This window comes from Dinoponera quadriceps, unplaced genomic scaffold, assembly GCF_001313825.1.
Source record: "Dinoponera quadriceps isolate SergipeBrazil2010 unplaced genomic scaffold, ASM131382v1 scaffold458, whole genome shotgun sequence".
In the NCBI taxonomy this organism is placed as follows: Eukaryota; Metazoa; Arthropoda; class Insecta; order Hymenoptera; family Formicidae; genus Dinoponera; species Dinoponera quadriceps.
In genome coordinates, this window is record NW_014554796.1 from 1,456,372 (window position 1) to 1,482,488 (window position 26,117).

Consider the following 26,117-nt stretch of genomic DNA (forward strand, 5'->3'; position numbering starts at 1 on the left):
GACGCGCCTGGTAACGCGAGTAGCCGTGTTACAGCGCCGGGTAGCGATCGCCGATTGGCTGGCCGCGCGAACATGGAGACCAATCGGCCAATCGTAGCTCGCCGTCCCGCTTCGGTCCGCGGGACGCCGTATGCGCAGAAATCCCGTCTCCGGCTCTCCTGTCTGACATATATTATGCTCGATGCTAGGATTTTCCGTCGCAGCTGGCTGATAACGGCGCAACATCATGGCGGTTAGCGACAAGAAGCCGATGTCACGTCTAATGAAACTCGCCAACAAATTCAATTGCTTCTACCTGTCAGGTAAGTGGAGGCGGCGAGCTGTGCTCCGGCTATTCCGTATCGTCTCAATCGACGCGTCTGCCGGCCGTATGATCGATAGGACTACCATCCGTACCGAACCACCGAGAATATTGATTTCGAGTGTGTTGTGTATGCATCCGTCATTCGGCGTTTCCGTTCGAAATTCGACGAGTGAAGTTCCCCGTCGGCGGGCCTCGCGTGCGATTAACGGCGGGTCGCGTGTGCTCCTCCCCGTTTTCTCACGTCGTCGCCACCACGTTACGAGCCTCTCCCGAAAAGCAGCGATCCCGGCGATGCGGTCCCGAACTTTCTTTTTGTCAAGACGCACACAATCGACGTTCTCTTCAGGGCCGAAAGACCATTGTTGTCCCCGCGGGAGATGTTGATGTATAGTATATTCTCGAACGTGGTGTCCGATTAATTCAATCCGTATTCGGGGAATAGAATTTCGAAATGCTTATGAATTTATCGTTTGATGCGTGTTACTCCTAAACAAAAATATATCACATTATCGGGTAAATCGAGTTTTATACATGTTTTGTGTTTGTTGTCTGTGTGAGCCATGGATATTAATATTGAGCAACATTCTAGAATCGTGGTATTATATTTATACAAATTGTATAAGTGTATCTTATTCTTTAGGTTTTCATGCAGGAGAATGCAGAGCATTTGTCGTCGATGGACAACAAGTTGGCCTTGTACGTCCAGATGTAATGAAGGAAATATTGAATTATCCTCAAGTAAGTTGGTCCACTTTGTCCTCCTTAATCAATATATCGGTTACTAGAGTCGTACATGTGTGATGCACCACTCTCTCACAAAAAATTCAAGTTACATGTGACATATATATATATATATGTACATATGGTAGTGATAATTTTTTTTCTATGTCTGCATAAATAAACCAAGTCTGTCTTGCACTATTGTATATAAAAAAATATAGGGTAGGCTGTATGGGGTTGGTTTTCCAAAATGTATTAATTAATGACTGCGTTCAAGAGACATAATGGTTGAGTGAACGCTCATTGTCATTGGAATATTCCTTTAGATTTACCACGAATCTTAAAGAATATCTCAATCAAAGGTGATAATCGACTGTGCAACCGTTGTATTTCCTGAACTATACTTATTTACGCAATTGTATTCATACAACGTGTCATTAATCTCGAAGGTATTCCAAGTACAACCCGAATACGTGCAGTTGAATCCAGCTTTTCGAGATTACGCTGAGAGAAGCGCACATGTCGATGAGGTATTGAGGGAATGGAAAGCAGGCGGGAAATTTATAACGCTACGCGGTTGGAGGGACGAATGTCACGAGGTTCGGGCTCAATTTAACACAATCTCGTTGCTTAAGATGGATCGCTCGGCTACGTGTATGTACAAAAATTAATTACGCGTTTATATCATATAATTATACGTATAATGATAGTCGACTAACAATAACCATAAAAATAACAGGCTTATTTGGAATCCGGAAGTACGGTGTGGACATAAACGGTTACGTAATGGATCCTGTCAAGGGCTTGTCAATATGGTTACAAAAACGTAGTCCGAACAAACAAACGTGGCCGGCGTACTGGGACAGCATGGTGAGCGGCGGCTTAACCGTTGGCTATGGCATAAACGAGACCGCGATAAAGGAGGCATTCGAGGAAGCTGGAATCCCAAATAATCTAATCGCCAAACTCAAGAGCGCCGGATGTGTTTCCTTCTTTTTTGAGAGCGAGAGAGGTCTGTTCCCCAACACGGAATTCGTATACGATCTTGAACTGCCGTCTGATTTCATACCGAGCAACAGCGACGGAGAAGTGGAAACCTTCGAGTTACTTCCCGTTAGTGAATGTTTAGAGAGGATACTCTCCCCGCACTTCAAGACCACGTCTGTACCGGTTGCCCTTGACTTCTTAATTAGACACGGATACATCACAGCAGAGAACGGTAAGATGAGTCGTTTTGTTTCGTATTAAATTTCATTCTCGCCGAAAATTCGCGCGATCATATTTATATATACACGGGAGCACATTACCATTAGTTAACGCTTAACTTGTTCGTACGCTTTTGTTGCAGAGCCTAACTTTATACAGATCGTGGAGTTACTTCACGTACCTCTGCAGACTATGTACAACTTTCCACACAAAGCGTGTAAAATAACAGCCAACGGTGAAGCGAATTATGGCGAAGCTTTATAAAGAATTTTATGTTTCCCTAGGCTTTTAATTTATACCGTGCTAAGGCTATGAAATCGAATGAAATGAATGAAGATTGTTCTTTCTCTCCGTTTTTCTCCGTTGAATGACTACATGTGCTGTTGCGAAATTGTTTCTTTAAAATGATACAGTTATGACACATGTAAGATTCAGAGAGAGCTTTTTATAAATTATTGGGCTATAGATAGAACGTTTTTATTACCGAGTTGGACATATTTTTTGCATTTATTCAAAGTTAACTTTAGTTGCATATCGTATTAACAACGAAAAAAAAGAGAAATACTTAATACGCTTTATTAACCGCATTGATCTTAAGATGTTTATGAGGTTTTTGTAACACGTTAACACCCCCCCCCTCCCCCGTCTATATATACAGTTTTGTGTGATTCGTGAAAGCAGAAAAAGACTACGCATTTTTACGTACTTTTTGTATATTGACTGATTATACCTCTAACTATAATGTAATTCAAATGATAGAACGAAATTTTAGAGATGATTTCTTCCACTTGAATACACGTCTTTCCCCCCCCCCCCNGACTGTATACAAACAATCGTGTTATATTAAGGTATTTTTTCAGTATAATCCGCATTTATTACATTAACACGACGAAATCGTATGCCAATTATATTAATATCGTGCTTGTCAACTGAACAGATGCATTGTAATAAAAGTTAATGGATAACGCGTTCAATGAAATTATGATAACCGAAAAGTATTATGAGAACACAGCATTCCAGTGAATAAACTCTACTACTAAGCTTGCGTTTAAGGAGCCGAGAAGTAAAACGTACTGTTTTCAAACGACTGTAAAACTTACCGTGCTTAAAGTCACCAGTGCAGGAATCTGGTAGTTTGCGTAACATTAAGATCGTCCGCAGTATTATGAAAGTAAAGATACATACGATGTACCATTTTGATACGTTGAGAAAAATTCATGGGATAATGTACTCGAAATATGTGTTCAACAGTATTTTATTGTTGGGAGCGCTCTTGAATATTTAGCGTATTTCTTTTCTTATTTAGTAGTATTTTTGTTTTAATGTGGGAACTCGTAAGCACTTAATTACTTTATATATATATATGTGTATATATATATATATATATATATATATATATATGTAATACTTTGGCATTTTATAATTCAAGTATTACGTACTTCTAATATGAAAATTCGAACACCATTTACGGCATTTACATGAGGACATCAATAACTGCACAAGTGAGAAGCACAAACTAACGACTAACGCAATCGTACATCTTTGTTCGCGCGTATTACTCTTATTTCAAGTAAGATCAATGTTATAATATAAGCAATCACATGGTTTTACATTCTTAAAGCGTTTTCAGATTAGCAAGAAACATTTTGGTATCGTCGCATTTTGAAAATACGTCGTATATATATTTTAATTGTACATAATATTTATTTATGATTGTCACTCTCCTCTTTTTCTTTTTTTTTCCTTTAACAAACCACAGTTTATCGAGTTGTGTATTGGACTAATTGCCGCTTTATACCAAGGCACCTTGATGAGAGCATCAGCGACTATTTGTTATTAACGCGATTCATGTGTGATATACTTTACATCGCATTTAAAGAAAGCAAATTGTTATATATACCTCATAAAGCAAATACTTATTCATATCGATTGATCTGTTAATGTTCTTGTTGAATTCATTATTACGAAAATCGCATTGAGTGTATGAGTGTGGAATGCAGCGTATCATGTATTTGTTACGATATTAATTATAATAATATCTCGTAATAAATCATCGCGTTTATATATACATTGCACAGAAAAAAGCACATACACACACACGCGCACACAACACACACACACATACACACACGAGCACTTGTACATGCCAAAACCGTAGTTTCACAAACGCATCCGATTCAAGAAATATGAATTTCGAAACACCGCGACTTTCGCGACTTTTGTACGATAAACGATGGAGTGTGTATCTCATATATAGAATAGTCATGTAATTTGGATCTTTTGAGGATTATAATTTTCATACTCGCGCGCGCACGTATGCCGATGAATTGACATTACAGCTACACCACCAATCGTTATTATCGGGATCGTCAGTTTAACAAATTTTGACAGTCAAGTCCGAAGAAACCGACTAACTAGCCGCGAAAAGTCTGCGTAAAGTAGATTTCATAAGTTTAATACTTTTGTAATAACGATAAAATGTAATAATATACTAGTCACGCTCATCTTTATCACTCTGCTGTCTCTTCTAACTGATTGATCGACGTTATCAAACGGTGACGTTTGTGATACACTTATTCTAAGTGAGACTTTTGTTCCCTCCCACGATTCTATTTTGTGATAGGGATCGATAGGACTGGTTTACACACATGTCTGTTGCATGAAATTGAAATAAGTGTTTACGTTACATGCCATACATATACGCCGATCTATCTATCGACGAGAAGGTTCCGACGAGGAAACAGCGAGGTATTGTTCGCGTTTGAAACGAGCGAGAGAGAGAGAGAGAGAGAGAGAGTTTACGGACCAATTAACCAGTGAAACTAATTTAATTTGCAACTTGTTACATACCGCAATGCAAATTCGCAAATTCAGTTTTGCATATGTGTACTATTGTGACTTTGAGTGATTATTGTATGTGATTATATAATACCAATTAACTTTGAGCGTATGCCGCTTAGCTTTTGTATCCTCTGTTGCAGCCTAAATAAGTATCGATTATAAGAAAGAAGGAAAACCATCTCGCGCGAGCCATTAAGACAAATCGACGCGAGGTCGATCTTTTCGCAAATTGTCACAATCGAATTAAAGAGCGCACTAAACACAGCTCGCGACCCAAGACAGGTGGCTTCGCCTCTGGACTTGACACGCGACAAAGCGAAGCTTTCTTGCGGTAGGTACGACCGATTGACGACGTCGAACTTGAATTCAGCGATTCTCTAGGATTCCTCGATATAACTTCAATTTGATTGTAATCACCATACTTTTGTGCAAGCCAATTTCAAATCTTACGGGATTTCATCGGGTTCATTCATTTTCAACTCAATAAGTAAAGAAATTCAGAGAGATTCTGCACAGTGTTCTTTTCTGTGCAATTATTCCGAATAAATTTTGATATGTTATGATAGTAGAAGTCGGTCGTGCCTAAAAGCCGAGTAAATAAGTAAAATAACAATCACGGAGAACAAGTGTTCTCGTCTCCCTGGAGAAAGATGCGTGACGTATACTCGTTACGCGCTAAATTCAGCGTGTCTTGAAGAATAAGAGATAACAACACGAACATTTATAATCACGAAATTAATGTCCCGGAGCAAACGATTGATTAATTTCTGGTTTAGCACGCAAAATTGCTTTTGAATTTCAAGATGAAGTACGAATCGTGACAGGAATATAATTTATTTCCCCCAAAATAACATTTAATGTATGCTTTGTGATGTCGTTACAACGGTACGACATATTTAAAATATACTCGTTTTAAGAAATACTCATTTACTATTAATTTTAATCAAAGTATTGACTTCTTATTGCTACAATTATTCCGGATTGATTGTGTGTGTTCTCTTTCGGACAAAATAAACAGCAATATTCATGATATCAGAATATGGCCGCAATATTGCCGCAATTTTCACGATACCAGATAATCTTTTATGTACCGGCAAAATACTTGTTGTGTGAGGATGCATCTTAACGTACTTATGCTAGTTATGATGCAGACAATGACTCTCTTTTATTATTTTTGAACAAATTTCATATATAATTTAGTATAATTATACATAGTTACGTATATTCATACACAATTATGTATGAAATCTTTTTCTAACGGAATATTTCCCAATCTAACGTTTCATCTCAGTTCATTTCATTTTGCCGCATAAGTTTGAAGCATTCAGCTTATTCGCGGGTTTTAAAGGGCGAGTGAGCGGCGGTAGATGGCGCAGATGCGCGTCGTGACGGCTGTTATTCACGCCCAAGCAATGAATCCATTCACGAAAATCATCAGCGGCGCGCCGATGGCGACCTCGCGGCGAGCTTAGCGAAGCAATGGCGGCCGAGCCCCGATGGTTTTCCGTTAAATGTCAAACGCCAGTGAAAATCGCGAAGTAGTGAATCGTCGGTGACAACCCGGTCGCAGAGATGGCTGCGAAGGAGCCGGACGCGATCGACGACGGCATTGCCGAGCCGGGGATCGAGCCCGGCGCCTCCACGGAGACGATGCTCGTCACCACCGACAGTTTCGACGAGTACGAGCAGGAGATGAGTAGTAGCATCGATGACAGGCAGATGAAGGAGAGCACCACCAGCACTATCTCCGAGATCCAGGAGGACGCCCGGGACATTCCGACGACACCCACCACCACCAGCCCACGGGAGCCGGAGAAAACCTTGCCCCTCGACGACTCGGAAATGGTGTGTTTTCATAACCTCTTTCGGCCGATAAGCGGTCTGTGAGAACTATTCTTTCATTATTGTCCGAGCGTCTGAGAAATGCCTCTGTTGAAATCTTTCAGGACGACGTGACGCACCGTCTGAGTCAGAGCAGCCTGGATGGAGATCCGTTGCACTGCAAGGCCTGGTTGGCGCAGAGGAAGCACATCTTCATCCTGAGTCAAGCTGGGAAGCCCATATATTCCCGATACTGCTCGGAGGACAAGCTAGTCACCCTTATGGGGGTCATGCAGGCTTTAGTGTCGTTCGTTCAAGACGGCAGCGACATGATTAGGTCGGTGCATGCCGGCAACACAAACTTTGTTTTCGTCGTTAAGGGTCCATTGATCTTAGTGGCGGTATCCAAGACCTTGGAGAGTGTACCTCAACTTACTTTACAGTTAACGTACGTGTTGGCGGTATTCTTGTTATGAGATCCTGTTTGAGCCTGTGTTTCTCATGTATTTCGCACAACCGTTTGCAGATATGTATATAATCAGATAATCTCTGTGTTGACACAGTCTCAACTGAACAGAGTATACGATCAGAGGAGGAACTTTGATTTGCGGAGATTATTAACTGGTAGCGAAAGACTGATAGATCATTTACTAAACTTTATGGATAGAGAGCCAGCTTTCTTTCTAGGGGCCATTAAATGTCTGCCCCTACTACCTTCTATGAGAAGTTCAATTACACAGACTATCATTCAAACGTGTGCTAAGATCAAGGTAAGAGAAAATCTCGCAGGGAACACTCGGAGGATCAGTGATCAGAATTGTTCGATTGAAGGCGGAAATTGTATCTTTCAGAATTTAGTGTTCGCGATACTTCTAGCTAACAACCAGCTGGTGACGCTAGTTAGGATGAACAAATTTTTCCTCCATCCAATGGATCTACATATAATACAGAATCTGGTGGACAGCTCGGAGTCGCTTAAAACCGCCGAGAGCTGGACACCGATATGTCTGCCGAAATTCGATCCGAACGGATACATGCACGGCCACGTGTCGTATCTGGCGGAGGATTGTCAGGCGTGCCTGTTGTTACTCACCGTCGATAGGGACGTGTTTTTCGTGTTATCGGAAGCCAAACAAGTAAGAGCGATTACGCAATACAATGTAAGCGTCGTAACGCGCGAGTAACGCGAAATGTTGCTTCTTCCAGAAAATCGTGGAGAAACTGCGACGGACCAATTGCTTAGAAGCGATCAACGAGTCCATGAATAAGCCGACGATCACAACCGCCGATATCGGGCTGCCCGAGATGCGGCACGTACTGTACAAGTGCAAGAGCACCGCTCAGTTTTGGAGCCCTGGGTTCCAGCCTCCTTACACTACGGACGAGGAAATAGAACGGTAAGATCGAGTGAGATGATTCCTCCGATAAAGATCACGACGCTAATGACGGAATCGTACGTTCATTTGCAGATTGCTAGGGCTCTATCAGTGTTTGCATCACAGATTGCACTCTCCTAATCGGCCGTTGAAGCTTATATTTCAGCAACTAGACAAAGAAACGATGTTGGCATGGGTAAGGGGGAAAAGTATTGTTGTTGGGTCACACGAGAGATTTTTCCTTCAAATCAAACGCATATTCTTTCCAGGTGGCTTCCGGCTTCGAATTATATGTAACTTTCGAGCCTCTAGTGACGAAACCAGACGCTATCGAGGCAGTGAGCAAGTTGTTGAAATGGATCAAGAAGGAGGAAGAGAGGCTGTTTATCTTGAATTCGCCTACGTTTTGAACGAATTGTCGGATATTACTTTTACGAGCATAGAGGAAGTGATACAGCGACAATGAGATGTGTAAGGATTAGAAGTGCCGAAAGACCACACGGAAACGTTGGAGATGTACTACAAAAGGAATTCCAAAGCAGAGCGTTTTCGCAATAATTCTCGAAGTGCAAGAATATAATTATTATTCGTCCATTGTTGGTAACAATGCCATTCACTATTTTTTTATTTAATAGAGCTGTTGTAATATAACGTAACTTTATAAAAATGTACATATACTTGAATATCTTGCAGAAACGCGCTCCTGATACATTGTACATCATAATTTTCACACCGAAGTCCTCCTCCTTTCGCACGGGCGCTAAATACATTCGGAGAACATTCTGAAAATAAGAAACACCAGGGAAAGTCGCTCGTTTATTTTCAATCATTCTTTCGTTTATCCCATTTTTCGTATATAAACAACGCTCGATAAGATCAGATTTCTCACATTTAAATAGTTCAATGTCTAGCTCTGTCCCGCTCCCTTCTCCGATCTCGGTCTCTCTCCCTTTCCCTGTCTCTTTCTCTCTCACGATCGTCCCTTCTGTGACGATCTCTGTCTCTTTCCTTATCCTTATGCGACGACGAGTGCGATTTCGGCGATTTACTGCGTTTACGCTCCCTCCTGTCTCTGTCTCTCTCCCTACTTCTCGACCTCTGCTTTTCCTTCTCAGATTTCTTCTCGGACCGAGAATGCCTCTTGTCTCTGTCCCTGTGACGATCTCTGTCGCGCTCGTGATCGTCCGGTCTTTTGCGCGGTACTTCTTTACTCGGTGGGATCTCTTCGTCCTCCGATGATTCAATGCCATCGTCCATGTCGTCCTCCAACGCTGATATTTTAGCCTCTAATGGATAAAAAGGCATGTGTAAAAATGGATATATATATCTCAAAAGGTGCATACACACATTAGAAATAACAAGTACATTAGCAGAGCACAATTACCCAGCTCATTATTCTCTTCTAGAACGTGTCTCTTTTGAATCCTCGGTAAGATAACATCGCAACTTCTTTCGTCCCTGAGAAGATTGTCAATGAACTCGTCCATGTGTATCAGTTCGTATAAGCCTTGTTTATTTTGCACTCTAAGTTTCCTGTTGTCGTTGAACAACGGCTCCAGATATTTGTAGCAATCCAAGGAAGAACCTGTCAATCTCATGTAAAGTGCACCCAAAGCCCGTACATATTTAAACTCTTCGTTCTTTATGAACTCGACTATAATGTCCTTCTCGGGTTGTATTTGCAGCATCTTTAGTATGAGGCAAAGAAATGGTGTTGGCTTCACATTGCCACCATACACTCCTCCTATAAATCTGAAAGGAGACAATAGATATGATTGACTCTAATATTGCGTAAAAATGATCCTTTCTTAAGTAAATATGAATATTTTAAGTTAAAAATCAAAAGAATTGTAGCCGGGAAAAATATCCACAAAGAGGTTATATTTTGCCACTTCTAACCTCAACTCCATCGCCTTGTCGACCAGCAATTCAGCTGTTAAAGCGAAACATTCTTCCTTCCAATATTTGGAGTCGTATATTCGAGATCTGATGATTTTTTCTACCAAATATTGCGGATTTGTTCCACGAATTGATTTAGCATCTTTTACTGTGCGGTTCGCCATTTTCGAATAACACTACGAATCTGTGTACAGAGCAACCTAAGAGCTGTCATGTCACATGGGTTTCTTGCCTTTCCAACGCGCCCTCTGAACAAATGGATATAAAGGATAAACTACAGCTTTTTTTAGCACTTTTAGCACTATCGGTTAAATCGTTTGGTTTGTGCCCGGCAATATGTCACAAAATTAAGATATAAACCTAGCTCTACTAAAATATATATTAGATGTGTGCAAAAGTTTGTCCTTTCGCAAGTTTCTAATCCCTCGTGTATATTATTTTGTATTATAACAACTTATGATATAAGACAAATTATAATATTAAGATTTTGTTTTCTTTCTCTTATATTAATATATTATAAATTATATCATATCGTTTAATATATTAGATATTAAATCTAACTATCAAAATATTCGTATAAACTATATACCATATATATAAGTAATTTTGACCATTGATATAAAAATATCCACGATAGATTTTATTTAAATATCTATCACAGGATATAGAATGTTGTACATCCATTAAATGACCATTTAACGTCTATCATAAAGTTTAATGGAGCTGTGAATATTTTCTTAATGGACGCTTAATGGAAATTGTGTTTGGTATGGGAAGAATATGTCACTTAACTTTTTTATTCTTAATAATTTACAAATGTGTTTATTTCTTCCGTTTCGCACAGTTATTTTTTTGTTTCATGCACTTTTCTCGAAGAGTATAATAGTAAATAATTATATAAATTTATTTATTTATTATGTATTATGTAAATTGTATAGTTGTGTACGTCTTGTGTACTTATTAACGTCTTTCGTCAACTTACCTCAGTAACCACAATGAAATATCGGCACTTTTACGCACGCTTTACACATTTCTACGGGAAAAAATGAAGAAAAGACCGCGAAGGGGGGAGCGAGGAATTTTGTTCGCGAGAGCAGGAACCTACGTCATGCAACTATAATATTTAGATAAAAAGGAATATAAAATACTTGAAATTTGTTATCAGCGAAATATATTTACAAGAACAATAATGCGAAAATACCCTATAACATAAGAGATACATTGCCCGGTATCCACTTTGTGAAGGACCCATGTTCCACCACAGCTTAAGAATAAAATCAACTCGTTACGTTGAGACAGAAAGATCGTGGCTTTAACAAAGCCCGTGTATAACGTGCCACCTTTTCGGTGTCACCTTTCTCTTCGCAGTCGCTCGGCGGGGACCGTAAGAGGCCATTCACGGCAAGCCCCTCTTTTCCGAGCCTTCTCTTCTTCAGCTCTCTCCCTCTCTCCTCCTCCTTCCATCCTTGTCACACACTCACCTGGCAACCTGAGCTCACCTGAACGGCCATCTTGAGCTGCACCGTCATATCGTGCTCCTCGTCTTTCTCCCGAGTCGCATTTTCCGCTCGTCCTTGTAAGCGGTCGCGTCGCATGCGCCGTTGCGTGTGCAAGCCTCGTCGCAGCGTAGTGATCGCCGGTAACGTTCGTCGCTCCAATCGTGCTACCACCTGGCTTGCTTTCTCCACCTTCGTGCATTCCTTCGAGGCCCTGTGTCGCCGGTGACGTCACTGACATCCTCTCTTTCGGAGTTTTCCGCGAGGTCTAGCGAAGTGTGTCAATTCCGGATACTTCGGTGAGTTGGAATTCTTCATGACGTGGATACGGGCTGATGTGCCTCTTACACGCGTTAGTGTGCTCGCATTATTTATCCTCACAGATAAAGTTCGCCGGTAACATCAATTCTGCGCTGAGAAAATAGTCGCTTCAATATTTATTCATAGAATGTAAAGCTTGTTTCATAGAAATAAACCTTACTTCTACGAAATGAACTTTACATGCTTCCTTATAAATAAATCTTCAGGTACTTTTTGTCTCAGTGTAATCAGTGTGCACTGAGAAGAGACTACTTGAAAATTTATTCGTGGGATACAAGGATCATTTCACGGAAATAAATCTTATTCCCCCGTAAAGTAAACCTTACATCCCATAAATAAATTTTCAAGTATTTTCTTCTCAGTGTACGTGTTTCTTTCTTACTTAGATGTATCGTAGTTCCGTCATATAGATTTCCATCCGTGTCGCCGTGCATACGAAAGTTGCGTAATAAGATGACTCTAGTAAACGAAATTGAGCGGCAAACGTTGGAGAACCTCCGCCGCCCGATGTCCAAATGTTTTAAAATCCGATCCCGCCAACAGGTGACACCGGAGACCTGCGTTCCTGGTGAGAAGGAAAACGGCCGATGTGTCGCGGAGGAAAGGCGCGATCTCTCGCCGGTGAGCGTACCTGAACGCGCGCGAACGTAAATGTCACGGACGTCATCGCCGGCGATCTGATCGTGGATACGTGCGAGACCGTTTCTCGGGCTGTGCGGTGTGGGACCGGCGATGAGGAGACAGCCGGGAAGAGAAGTAGAACACACCCGAACGCTCGCTAATCCCCGCTGATCCTGGGCGGAGACCCTCGAAAGAGAGCGAGGACCTGGTCGCGCCGTCGTCAGCGCAGCGAAAGTAACAGCTCTTTGTTCGCCGAGTTTCCCTGAATGGGCTTAATCGCGTGACTCCGCGTGTCTAGCACGCAACGGTCCCATTGTCGCCCGGCGATTGGACGATGAAGAGTAAGTTCTGAGAGATCGACGACGACGACCTTCCGCCGGGTGCGAAATACTCGACGTGTCGAAGGATCTCGACGGTCCTGTCGAAGAATCGATAGCCGCCGGATAGATCGGCAGCGATTCCTCGCTTTCGCGCGGGATTCGCGTCCGGTTCATGTCGCGAAATCGACTTGGCGCAGGCAGAATCGCTTTTCGACGCGAACGACGAGCCACGTGGATCATCTTGATTCCTTGGGGAGGAGCCTTGACTGCCAGAACGACGGAACCGGCGACTTCGCGATACCAAGATGGGGTCGAAGATAGAGTACGTCGAGTCCTCCCACATGTACGCGACCAATTACATCCGCAACTCCAAGGCGATCGGAGTGTTATGGGGTATTTTCACCATATGCTACGCCATCATCGGCGTCGTCGCGTTCGTCACGCCGGAGTGGCTCGGCGACCTCGAGCACGAGAATCCCGGAAGATTCGGCCTGTGGACGAGGTGTAGCTACGGCGGCAACGGTACGTGCGCCACGCAGCTCTCACGCCCTGAAATCGTCCTGGATGCTCTCGAGATATCTTAAGACACTCTTCAGGGCATCCCGGACACATTCTGGGCAGCGGATCATGTGATTTTCCTCTAGGACCGAGACGTGAAAAGTGAAAATTCGGAATATTTTCGAATTAGAAGATTTACACTTTGCACGAATTCACGCATTTCAATTCAGAAGGGAAGATTCATATCCCTTGAGGGGTTGATCATGAATCTGCCTCCTAGCGTAAACTCGTGAAAAGTAGAAATTTTCTAATATGAAAATGTTTGGAATTTTCATGTTTCAGCCCTAGGAAAAAATTACACGATCGATATCTTAGGCAGCGATCATATGATTTTTCCCTAGGACGGAAACGTGAAGGGTGAACATTTTCAAATGCTTTTGAATTAGGAAATTTCCATTTTTCACGAGCTCATAGCTACAGAAAAAGATTCACTGACTCTCAGGGGCTCACGAATCTTGTCTCACAACATGAACTCGTGAAAAGTAAAAATTTTCTAATTTGAAAGCATTTGGAGCAAGTGTTTCGGATCGTTTCTCATCTTGAAAAAGTGAACCTAATTCGAAAACCAAATTGAATATTTCTTAATGATCCAAATTGCAAAAACGTAAAATATCAGTAATTTCAAATATTCAATTTTCACGTTTTCACTCTTAGAGAAAATTACGTGATCTCTATCTTGAATGATTTTAGTATATCTTGTATTATCTAAAGTACTTTCCCATCCTCCTCCTCCAAGAAAGCGTACCTCGGTTTTCTCCTTTTTCCCAATTACCCCTCTCGGGACGATTACAAGACGAAATACAAAGACGCAAGACTGTATCGAACAAACGCGTACCAAACACCGAAGAATCGTCTCACCTTACGACAGAAGCCAATTAATGTTTCCTTATCAATTAAAAGTCGCCTCCAGCTGTCGCATTCCAAACGCAACAAACGAGAGAACGTTCGATCGGTCGGGAATTCCGTCGGTCGAACGGACAATTCACAAGTTTCAGACATTTCGCACTTTGCGTAGGTGAGCTAAGCGAGGAGTGCATCGGCCGATTGGACGACCTGTCGACGATCGCCAACGTTCCGTTCCGGGCCAGCACGATTCTGGTCGGCATCGCCGTCATAATCGCGCTATTGGCGATCTGCGCGATGCTCATGTTCTTCTTCTGCCAGAGCACCACCGTTTTCTACATGTGCGCCTGGATGCAAGTGGTGTCAGGTAATAATAATGATCCGATTTCACCTCGTAACATGAAAAAGGAACGAGAAAACGCAGGAAAAAATATCGTGATTTCTAAATTCTTCCCCGATAAGGAGAGAGGGGGGGGGGGCGAATTTTCTCTGCCGCGCATTGAGAGCGCGAAGGAGACTCGAGATTAAACGCTGCCGAGCACGCACACGCTTAAACGGCGTTTTAGAAAGTGCAACGCCGGAGAACGCGCGCGGTCAGCCACGCGCGTTCTCGCGCCCCATTACTGCAATCTCGACCGTAATGTCTTATCAGCGAGATGCAATTGCAAATTGCAGCGACGCGCCGACACCGGGCCGGAAAATGACGCAATCGCCTCCGTTTAACGCGCCTTTATTGCGGCGAACTTTATCGATCGGCTTCATCATCATCATCGCCGGGCCGACGACGATTTTTTGATTTGCCGACTGCGTCGTCGCAAATCGTCCTCGTGTCACGGTCGATCGCGATTCCGCCGAGAGAGACCGTTTTTCACAAAGAGATTGATCATCGACACGCCAATTTTGTGCGTCATCCCGTTCGAGCGCGACAAAGCTCGCCGGCGATATTTTTGTTCGATTAGAAAGCGCGCCGCGACCACAGAACCGACGGTCTTGTGCAATGTCTGAAGTAATAATAATAACGTAGCATTGCGGGAATAACCGCCTCGTCGATACTTGAATCGCGCGGTCGGAGACCGTTCACGTCGGCGGAACCGTTGCGTCGCGACTGTTACACGCGTGCAATTTTTCCCCAATTTCGTCGCAAGTCCTGTCTTTGTCTTACGCAAACGTACATGTGAGACGCTTTACACGTTTCAATTCTGCCCCGAAAACGTTCGGGAATGTCACATCGTCCCGAGTCGAAATTTTGGCCACGTGTTAAAATTAAACTTAACTTTAAATCTACAACATTGTAGGAGCTAAGACAGAGAAATAGGTTCAAATTTAATAATATATATAATTATATTGCATCGCCGAATAAATATTTCTTATTTCTTAGATTTTTTCTCTTAATGTAATAAGTTTTTAAGAGAGAAGTTAGTACGTATCAATATCGTCAAAGTCGGCTTTTACTAGTCTATAGGCCACCTAGATACAAACTACTCTTAATCCTCGATAAGGAAAGGTGTGGTGGCAGAACAAAAAGGTGAGGTCATTAATGACCCAAATATGTGAACATACCTTCCACTTGATTAAAACAAGGAAAAAGGGCAAAAATCATATGGAACAATGAGCAAGAATATATTTTTCCAAAATATTATAACATAATAAATTAAGGTCTTACTCTACTCATGAATGACGACCTCTACCTTTCCTTGTGAAGTTTAAAAACGTTCGGTTTTGTAAATCGGAGATATCGGTTTGCTCTGGTTACACCAAGAACGTCGCTTCATTAGCTAGATATTATCTAAAGATACTCTTAAGAGCGAACCGATGTTGCTAATTTGCAAAAACCCGAACGCAGCTGCCGTAGCATCCAAATTTTGACTCGGGATGGCATTTCGATTGCCCTTCGATTGAACTTTACAACTGGGAAACGGCAACCGGCGCCGGTTTCCGGCATCGAACGCGCCGATACTTTCTCCAGATAGAACTCGCAATATCCGCGAGTGCGTGTAACTTTTGGTATTTCCGCGTTTGCGGTTTCCCGCAGCGGTTGCGCCTCGTTATCGGCGGAATCCGTTTTCAGAACGCAAAAACGAATGTCTCTCTCGCGAAACTTCCTCCTATATGCATACGTGCAACGCGAGAACCGCGTTTACGGCGTTTCACGTTGCGCTCGCGACGTTTTCCTTTTGCAATTGTAATCCGCGTTATCGTCGCCGAGAGCGCCGGGTCGCCGGCGACGAGTCGCTTGGCAGCGAAATGTAGAATAGACCGTTATAATGCCCAAGCCAGTCCGCCGGTATATACCGTTCGTCAACGCCTCCCTCTATGATTAACACACACGGCGCAACGACAGCAACCGCTACCGCTCTCTCCGCCGAGCCGATATTGCCGGAACGACTTTATCGCGCGACTTTAACGCTGCGTCTAAATCCCGATTAGCGGCAAGGCGCGCGCCTGTGCAATGCAATGTATCCCCGATGTAATTCCGCGCTCCGATAACCAGCTCAATTAATGCCGACATAGTTAGTGCGCCCACCGATAAAGGCATGTTCGCGACGCCGACTGCGGATTATGCGAGCACTTTATTCATTTGCGTTCTCCTGTGTTAAAACGATATAAAACGATCGTCCGTGTTTCGTTAACAAAGTAAATTCATTAGAGCGTACGTGATATCGTACACGGCACTCAGGAAATACGATCAGTGTGTTGTCGCTGAGAAGCAATAGTCACTGGTGATCATAATTACACGCAGAACAAAATTAGTCTTAGATCAAGAATAGATATTCTCATATATAAGCAAAAATATTACAATTTTCTTACATTTTTAGTTTTGATTTTTAGTCTTTATTTGGTTGAATTTATGTTGATGCAAGTATTACTTTAATTCAATCTTGAATTGAGTCAATACATATATATATATATATATATATATATAATTGAATCAATAGTGGAAGAGTTTCCGCTAAAAATTAATGAATTCTGATTGACTGATTGTTTATCGGTAGAATACTGTTTCACTAATTCAATTAGCGGCATATCGAATAATTCAACTGAAGGAAGCATTCCTCGGAAATTATGTACCGCGCCTTACAAAATAACGATGACCAAGCTCACTTGAGCGTGGCTTGCATAAGCTTAATTGCATTTGCGGTAACGAAGTCCCAACGACGTAGTCGGAGAGTCCTCGCGAGCCAGAACGCACGGGCGGTTCAGGACAGTGAAAGTTCCACGGACGGAATCGCACCTGATGTACGGCTTGCACGACTTACCTTCTGCAATCTCCTCACTGATCATGTTCTCCTAATAACAAACTAAATCTCCATTGATTCTCGATACCGCGAAATTTTCACAGAATCTTATCAGAAGAATATAATGTGCGAGAAGCTTGCACGACTTACCTCCTGAACCTCCTCACTGATCATGTTCTCCTAACACCAAATTAAATTTCCGTGNTTATCAGAAGAATATAATGTGCGAGGAGCTTGCACGACTTACCTCCTGAACCTCCTCACTGATCATGTTCTCCTAACACCAAATTAAATTTCCGTGCGTTTTCGATGCTGTGGAATTTTCACAGATTCCTATCAGGAGAATATAATGTGCGAGGAGCTTGCACGACCTAACTCCTGACCCTCCTCACTGATCATGTTCTCCTAATATCAAACTAAATTTCCATAGGTTTTCGATGCTGTAGAATTTTCACAGATTCCTATCAGAAGAATATAATGTGCGAGGAGCTTGCACGACTTACCTCCTGAACCTCCTCACTGATCATGTTCTCCTAACACCAAATTAAATTTCCGTGCGTTTTCGATGCTGTGGAATTTTCACAGATTCCTATCAGGAGAATATAATGTGCGAGGAGCGTGCACGACCTAACTCCTGACCCCCCTCACTGATCATGTTCTCCTAATATCAAACTAAATTTCCATAGGTTTTCGATGCTGTGGAATTTTCACAGATTCCTATCAGGAGAATATAATGTGCGAGGAGCTTGCACGACCTAACTCCTGACCCTCCTCACTGATCATGTTCTCCTAATATCAAACTAAATTTCCATAGGTTTTCGATGCTGTAGAATTTTCACAGATTCATATCAGGACAACATAATTTGCGAGGAGCTTGCACGGCTTAACTCCTGTAGCCTCCGTGAAGGGAATAAAATCGAGGGAAAGAGAGAAACGACGCTGTTCTCCATTCCGCGCGTGCAAATAAAAATCGGCGAGGCTCCGCGCGTGAAAAGAAAGTAAAACACCTCGCGAAGTGCGTGTTTCACCGGGCGCGCGAATGCGATTCGCGCGTTGAAATCACTCGCCGGGTAACAATATGCCTTGACTGGCATCTCGTGGAAAACGTGCGGCGGATCCCAGAAAAGTTGCGGTTGTTCCAAGTCCCTTTCACTGCTGGCCTCGCGCAGTGTGCACAACATCCGTGTGCGAGACGCAGGTATATCGCGGATAAACGCGAGCTGTATCGCGCTATCCACGCCTCGGCGGATGCAAATTATGGAACCATAAGGAATCCCGCGCGATATGTCATTAAGGTATCCGGCCTGTCACCGGTGATAATTTATCGAGAAATATTGCCGGTATCTAGTCGTTGGCTTCTCCTCACGGATTACGTACGCAGGCATAATTATCTCAGGAGAGAACGAGACGGAGGGGAAGAATCCTACGCGAATCGCAGCGCAACCGGTGCATCTCTATCTACCTATCTATCTATCTATCTATTTATCTATCTCTCTCCCTCTATTTATATTGTAAACAATTTTATGTTATTAGGTGTACAACTTTGCTCTCGCCGTTTTTTTTTTAATTTGAGGCTTTATTGTAAAAAAATGGAGATAAAGTTATGATTCAAAGTATTGTCCATCACTGGCCACTACTTTCTCCCAACTTTTGGGCAATGCACGAATCCCGCGTCGAAAAAACTGGTCATCTTTTGAAGTAATCCACGAATCTATCCATTTTCCGACTTCTTCATAAGACTGGAAGTGTTGGTCAGCCAGACCGTGTGCCATTGATCGGAACAAGTGATAATCCGAAGGTGCAACGTCTGGAGAGTACGGCGGGTGGGGTAGGACTTCCCATTTCAACGTTTCCAAGTATGTCTTGACCACTTTTGCAACATGGGGTCGAGCATTGTCATGCTGCAAAATCACTTTCTTGTGTCTCTCGGCGTAGTGCGGCCGTTTGTCTTTCAATGCTCGGCTCAAACGCATCAATTTAGTTCGATACCGATCGCCTGTGATTGTTTCAGTTGGTTTTAATAGCTCGTAATACACTACGCCGAGCTGATCCCACCAAATACAGAGCATTACCTTGGAGTACCTTGGACCACGAGTCTTCATCAAGTAATGCCTCCAATTCAGCATCTTCAAAAAACTTTCCTCTTCCACCGCTATGCCGGTTTTCGACATGAAAATCACCGTTCGTGAAGCGTTGAAACCACTCACGACACGTTCTTTCACTAATAGCGATCTCACCATAGGTATTTGAGAGATCTCTCTCTCTCTATCTTTGCTTCTCTCTTTTTCTCCCTTTATCTCGATCCGATGTGACAATGTGTCATACTTGTAACCGAATACGACTGTCTCTCTTGCGCAACGAAAATGACATTCCGATTTTGTTCTCAGGAATCTGCATGGCGGTCGGAGTGTTCGTTTATCCACTCGGCTGGGACTCACCGGTGATTCGCGCTGTTTGCGGCGCGGCTGCATCTAGGTGCGTATAGAAATACGTGATGTGCACAAGATATCGTGCAGCTGACGAAGTACGGCTTGATGTATAGCTTGTAAAATTTATAGTGCTGGATTATGCCGGAATTTTTGTCAAAATTATCATGTGTGTTTTATAATCTTTTTCCCTTCTTAAGGAGTGTTTCGTGTTATTATTTACTTCTTTTGCCCCCTTTGTACATTGATTACATGAAAAATGGGCAGAACAAAGTATAGGGTCGGATCCAACCCTAAACTTTTTTCTGGAAATTTCCGTTGAAAATTCATCTTGCCGTTAGAGAGTTAAATAGGAATAATGCGCTAATAATCTTCATGTCTCAAGACGAGAATTCGGTTTTACCTCGACGAAAATACAAGGAAGCGAGAAAATGAAGGAAAATTCTGTCTCGCCGAATTACCCCTTCCTCTTATCTTCCGTACAGCGATGTAGAAAACTCTTCCTGTGAGAAAAAATCGACACTCACCATAAAGCTGTCTGCTGTACCGGAGAGGAAGTTTTCGCCTTCTTCTCCACGAGATACTTCCTGCACAAAGTATTAATTACCGTCGAATGTATCTCGGGCGCAAGCACGCTCCTGCTGCCACACAGAGCTTCTCTCGGTCGCCTTTCACACGTGAATTATCGACGCGGCGCGATAACTAACAATAAAACTGCAATCGCTCGATTTCCATCACGACGACGAGTCAGCGACGAGGAACGTGAGAAGCGTGGCAATTAAGAGGCTATTCTTTCAACAGATACAATCCCGGCGCCTGTGCCGTGAGATGGGCGATACCGCTGGCTGCGATCGCGGCTCTGGACGCCGGTACCTTGGCCGCCCTTGCCTTCATCCTGGCCTCCAGACACGTAAGACTCCAGCCGGAGCCGTTCAACAATGGATCCTTGTACAAAGGTAATTGGCGACAAACGGTACTTGCTCATTCTCGTGGGATATCTTCGCGCTCTGATATGACACACGCTCTTATTAGCACCCGGAGAAAAAAAAGCCGGCAAATTAACGTGGCAAACGCGTTTTCATTGAACAGAATTTCTAGCTCTTACTAGGTGAATTCTGTTCTCAGCATTAGAAATTCTGTTCCTTTCAACTAAAACGCACTCGATTCGTTCACGATTGTCACGATAATTCAGCCAAACTTTTTTCTACGCGTGAGAAATATACACAGTAAAAAATGTTGTGTTAAATTTAACACGTTTCATATTTTCAAAACGATCCATACAAGTTTTTGTATTAATTTAACACGAGATGAATATGTCAAAAATAAACACAAAATTTTAATATGTTAATCGACACTGAAATATAAAATGCGTTATTTCGATACTTACAAAATGTTGAGATTACATAATATTTGAAATTAACACACGGATGTGTTAAGAATTTAACACAAAAATTGTGACAAGGGCCGCGTCTAACACGAGCGCGAAATGTTTTTTACTGTGTATAAAATACAATCGACAAGATCCCGTTCAACCCTGTCGCTCGTTCCAGGAGAAGTGAACCCAGGCTATGTGAACGAAGCGCAGAGCGTAGCGGGCTCTCGCAAGTCCTTGTCGCTGAGGCCGGTGCTCCTCGTGGCGCCACCGGAACAGGACCGTTACAGCGAGCTCTCCAGGGCGAAGTCGCACTCGCACCACAGCCTTTATACACCGGCGCCGTCGCACCCGGTGCACACCATGTCCACGAATACTCTCAACCACTCGCAGCACAACTTCCAGCTCTGAGACCAAGGTCGCGAAGAGACCAAGCAGGCCTGCTGTACATAGCTCGCGAAGAGAAGCGACACGGTGTATATAAATGAGAGAAATTCAGGGGAAGAGAAATATGAGAAACGGTAGGGAGTTGTGCGAAGAAAGAGGAACTTTGCGATAGAATCTGCATAGTGGTTGAGCGCGACGGACTTGCAAAACACGACGAATTGCTCGTCGACGACCGAGTGCGCGTTATTTCCTTTGTGCCGTGAATATTATTACCCCCTAGCTGTAGATGTGATTCGTCGTGTCGGTGTATTTCTTCAACACGAAGGGAACTGTCTTCCTTAGACTAGTGACTAATTTAGATACACCTTACCTATCTTGAGTACATTACGAAGACCGTAGCGCGCAGAAGAATGTAAAAAAGTAAAACACAAGAAGTAAGCAAATTGACCGATCACAGTCGATTATTCTACGACTGTAAGAAGAATAATCTACTGTGATTGGTCAATTTTCTCATTGCTCGAGTTTTACTATTTACGCTTTTGGTGCGCCACGGCCCTTATTATCGTAACTGAGACGATAACTATACGCGTTCGTATTATGTAGTGACATCCCGTTAGAAAATTTTTCATATATAATTACATATCTAGTTTTAATAATAATTAGATATATAATTACATATTAGATATTCGATTAGATATAATTATATATAAGGCGTCATATATGAAATTTGTCCATATATAAAAATATATAGTTATGAAGTAGTGATACAGTTATATATGATTATATATGAATATATGTATATTAATATATAATTACATATTTTTATGTATAGACATTCCATATATAATTATATGTGAAAAATCTTCTCACAGGATCAGTATCGAATGAGATTTGTATCAATATAGTTCGATAGCGTCGATTTAAGAAACGGTTTCTTGATTGCGAGATGAAATATCTTCCCACTTAATTTTCCTCTTAAATCTATTCCAAGAACACACACACACATATATATATATATATATGTATGTATCTCTCTCTCATACTTGTATTTATATATTAATGTATATGTATGTTATATGTACATGTAATTTTACATTACTCTTAGACGATTTCGTACTCCTTCAAGAACTGTATATTGGGTATCCTCTAAACGCGTGACGCTACACAAGATAAACGAGGATTTGCATTGAAATTACTCTAGGAATTTTATAAACGCTACAATCCGTGCCGTATTATCGGAGCAGTATATCAATCACGTTGTACAATTATATAAGACCCTAATTACTCATTGACGTGCCTTTACGATGTAGTGTGTTGAAAATAATATTTTTGAATTAAATAATTTTTACCACAAGAATTGCACGCTACTCTACGAAATATCCTTGCGCATATCCGCGTGTGACGTCGCGATGGTCGATCGCGAGGCTCGAGACAAAATGATATAAACAAGCGAGATTTAAGAAGATGCCCCCTTCTTCTCGACGAAGAATAAAAGTCGAGGTTCATTCGCGGACTGTTCGATCGTAAAAGTCGTCGGATTACGATCGCATCGGCCACAACGCGCATTTCGGTGCGCGACTATTTCTGCGCCGCCGACGCGATGCATAAAACATGCCGAACGTAAAGATGTGCAATGCAAACACGGTACATATATCATTTTGACTAGTGTATTTTAATGATATCGTACAGGACAAGTTTATTACGAGTATTATTTAGTCGATAATTCGCGCGACGGTCTCTTAGGTCTGCAAAGGCAATATTTTAACGTGACAACAGATCGTCCGTAACGACTCTCCAATCGTAGCTTAATCCTGTCTTTTTTTCTTCTTCCTTCTTCATATTCTATTAATTCTACTTCTAAAGAGGAAGTGTGTGTATGCGCGCGTGTGTGTATCTGTGTGTGTGTAAGAAATAAAGGATAGTTTTCTTCTTCTCGAGTCGTTTGGAGATCCATGAGACTGTTCGGGCGCAAGTATTATTGTACAAGACTATCTTCCTAATTATCAGATCTCTAATGAGAAACTGAGAGAGCATCCTGCGCATTTATCGAAACCTCATCCACGCGGATTGAGAAGTTACCTTCAATATTTTCGAGGTCTCATCTCCCTCTTCTTTGACAAATGAAATTTCGAAACACGCGTTTCTTTTCCCACGAATAACGTGACGCACAGAATGCTCGCTCCAGAACGCGCGCGTATTTTATGTACGCACTTTTCCTCTTAGTCTAAAATAAATATTCCAGGCGAGAGAGTGTCTACGAGTAACCGGTCTCTTCCTCGGGACGCGCCTCACACTCACTTCAGGCTCTAATAATCTCCTCATATGGCAAAAACAAAGGGAAGTTTGAACGCGGTTCATTCTCGCGCACCGGTCGACGGCGGTGTGTGTCCCGCGGGTTCCCCTCGGAGGCGGGCAAACTCGTGAGAAACGAATCTCGCGGATGGATCGAGAACGCCACCTCGAAAGGGCCCGCCATCGACGGGTGCGCGAGAGCAACACGAGCAAATCGTTCGACATTCAAGCACCAACGTTTTATAGTGCATTAATTAGTCCGCGATGAGGAACGAGACACAAAGGTTTACAACGTTGTAAATGCAAACGCGGGAAACGGGAGGGAGGTGGGAAGGACAGCCCTACCGGCCGCTCGTCTCGGTAACGCCGGTATTTAATTCTGTTTATACGTGAGCGACGTATCGTCGTATTTTACAAGGTATACACACGGCGTGTCCGCGTATGACACCCTCGACCGAACCGTTTATGGCTTTACTGCGCCGCCGCCGCAGCAACGACGACGGCGGCTCACGTGTGAGTATTCCATCCAGCGCATGCTTTACAGCCGTTTGTTTATTAGGCTTTCGTTTAATTGCCCGATCTGCGCATAACGGCATCGCACGGCTATTTTCACTGAGCTCTAAAGCGCGAGCCACAATGGAGGCGGACGCCTGTAATCGCCCGTACGATGTGTCGCACGAGAGCAACGCGTTTCGCGCCGGTGTACACCGTCAAATGAACAGCCGAAATATTTGCCGATTGCTTCGAGCGACAGAGAAGTTGGATCTCGTCGAAATGCCCGCCGTTCGTTAACGCCTTTCGTCAAGCGTGGTATCACGTTTTTTTTTCGCTCCTTCCTCCCCTCCCTTCCCGCATTGGTGATTTACGTGGGTGCGGAGTTACGTCTCGGTCGAGTCGTCTCGCGAGAAAAAGGAAGAAAGGGAGAGAGAGAGAGAGAGAAAAAGGGAGATGTGCAAATGTCGAATTTTATTGCCCGGTGTAGCCTGAAAGCGCTGGATTTATGGCGTTATATTAAGGTGGTAATTACGTGCGACGTGTCGGCGATGTTAATTGATATTTCATCGCGCGCCGATTTGACGGCGCATCGTTCGAGATAAATCATCAGCGAAAGTAACGGACGAGGCTTCTCCCGGTTTTCCGGGAGCGCATTTTTCCGCCGCTCGCTCATGAGGCCAACGGATGTGTGTGTGTGTGGGGGGGGGGGATGCGCGGCTAAGCGGAATCTCTCGGAGTCTTCCGAAACGCTCGACGGTCGTGCGTCGATTGGGCGCGAAACGGCGGTCAGGATTACCGATGCGAGACGGAACGAGTGAAAATAATTTAATTATAAGTTAACTTACACGAGAGGATATATTACGTATACTTCACTACGTTACAATCGACAGTACATCGTCGATCCTATCGTTACGTATGGCTGACGCATCCGCTCCCTCCGAGATCCGTTTTACCTCTCGTAAAACGTCCTAACCGGCGGAGTGACCGAAGCATCCGCGCTTTTGGATCTCTGCCCCGTTTACCTCTATCAAACTCTCCTACGCTTACTCGTTACTCTAAGTAGTTAAACATCTAGGACACTCGCTACTCTCACTGTATCCGCGATGGCTACACTCGTCGGGCGCGAGGAAACGACTTTCGTGCGAACGCGCGTAAGTCGGGACTCACAACTACTAGACGTAGTGAGTTGTTTTTCGCCTTTTGCTCTAATTGCTGCAATTAATATTTTTAATAAATCGTTTCGCGCTCCACATAGTAACTGACAAAGTATGGAAACGCCGTTTGTCAGGAATTACCTTACATTTTATTGCTTCGAGCAAAAGGCTAATAGCTTACTGTATCAATTGTGGGATCCGGACTAATACCACGAGAATCGCACTCGCGAGCCTTTCTTCGCGCCCTTAGCGTTAACACTACACACATACCTACAGTCCGGGATGTACGTCCACCGCACTGTGCAATGTCCGTTCTCACCTCGTCAGCGAATACGCCAACTACGCTCGATGCTTCGCGCGAATGAACAACACGAGCTTCGAACTGGGCGATCTTCGCGTGAAACGGCCGCCCTCTCGACGTCCTCGATC

At 43.1% G+C, this 26,117-nt stretch overlaps 3 protein-coding genes across 7 annotated transcripts; 2 read left to right on the forward strand and 1 right to left on the reverse strand.

Annotated features, from left to right (window-relative positions):
* Positions 1-127: 127 nt before the first annotated feature.
* On the forward strand, positions 128-9,142 carry LOC106741928 (protein SAND-like). 3 transcript variants are annotated; one of them, XR_001374225.1, is made up of 12 exons: positions 128-302; positions 945-1,042; positions 1,474-1,678; positions 1,764-2,243; positions 6,642-6,916; positions 7,018-7,340; positions 7,419-7,662; positions 7,744-8,028; positions 8,099-8,289; positions 8,362-8,464; positions 8,538-8,868; positions 8,962-9,142. XR_001374225.1 is itself a non-coding variant. In XM_014614375.1 (11 exons), exons 1-11 carry the CDS (start codon positions 227-229, stop codon positions 8,676-8,678), a joined length of 2,421 nt encoding a protein of 806 aa, XP_014469861.1. In that variant the 5' UTR covers positions 128-226; the 3' UTR covers positions 8,679-8,975. The 3 variants fall into 3 exon arrangements, 2 of the variants coding, with proteins under 2 accessions (XP_014469861.1, XP_014469862.1); XM_014614375.1 differs by having other exon boundaries at positions 8,538-8,975; XM_014614376.1 differs by lacking the exons at positions 6,642-6,916; positions 7,018-7,340; positions 7,419-7,662; ... (3 more) ...; positions 8,538-8,868; positions 8,962-9,142 and adding an exon at positions 2,373-2,695.
* On the reverse strand, positions 8,959-10,522 carry LOC106741930 (pre-mRNA-splicing factor 38A). Of its 2 annotated transcripts, XM_014614378.1 has the most exons (4): positions 10,168-10,522; positions 9,653-10,020; positions 9,158-9,554; positions 8,959-9,050 (listed from the first exon to the last, which is right to left on the reverse strand). In XM_014614378.1, exons 1-3 carry the CDS (start codon positions 10,329-10,331, stop codon positions 9,169-9,171), a joined length of 918 nt encoding a protein of 305 aa, XP_014469864.1. In that variant the 5' UTR covers positions 10,332-10,522; the 3' UTR covers positions 8,959-9,050; positions 9,158-9,168. The 2 variants fall into 2 exon arrangements, with proteins under 2 accessions (XP_014469864.1, XP_014469863.1); XM_014614377.1 differs by lacking the exon at positions 8,959-9,050 and having other exon boundaries at positions 9,072-9,554.
* Positions 10,523-11,163: 641 nt separating this feature from the next.
* LOC106741931 (lipoma HMGIC fusion partner-like 3 protein) lies at positions 11,164-22,435 on the forward strand. 2 transcript variants are annotated; one of them, XM_014614381.1, is made up of 6 exons: positions 11,164-11,962; positions 12,528-13,447; positions 14,499-14,693; positions 19,950-20,037; positions 20,790-20,944; positions 21,542-22,435. In XM_014614381.1, exons 2-6 carry the CDS (start codon positions 13,231-13,233, stop codon positions 21,769-21,771), a joined length of 885 nt encoding a protein of 294 aa, XP_014469867.1. In that variant the 5' UTR covers positions 11,164-11,962; positions 12,528-13,230; the 3' UTR covers positions 21,772-22,435. The 2 variants fall into 2 exon arrangements, with proteins under 2 accessions (XP_014469867.1, XP_014469865.1); XM_014614379.1 differs by having other exon boundaries at positions 11,167-11,962; positions 21,539-22,435.
* Positions 22,436-26,117: the final 3,682 nt, after the last annotated feature.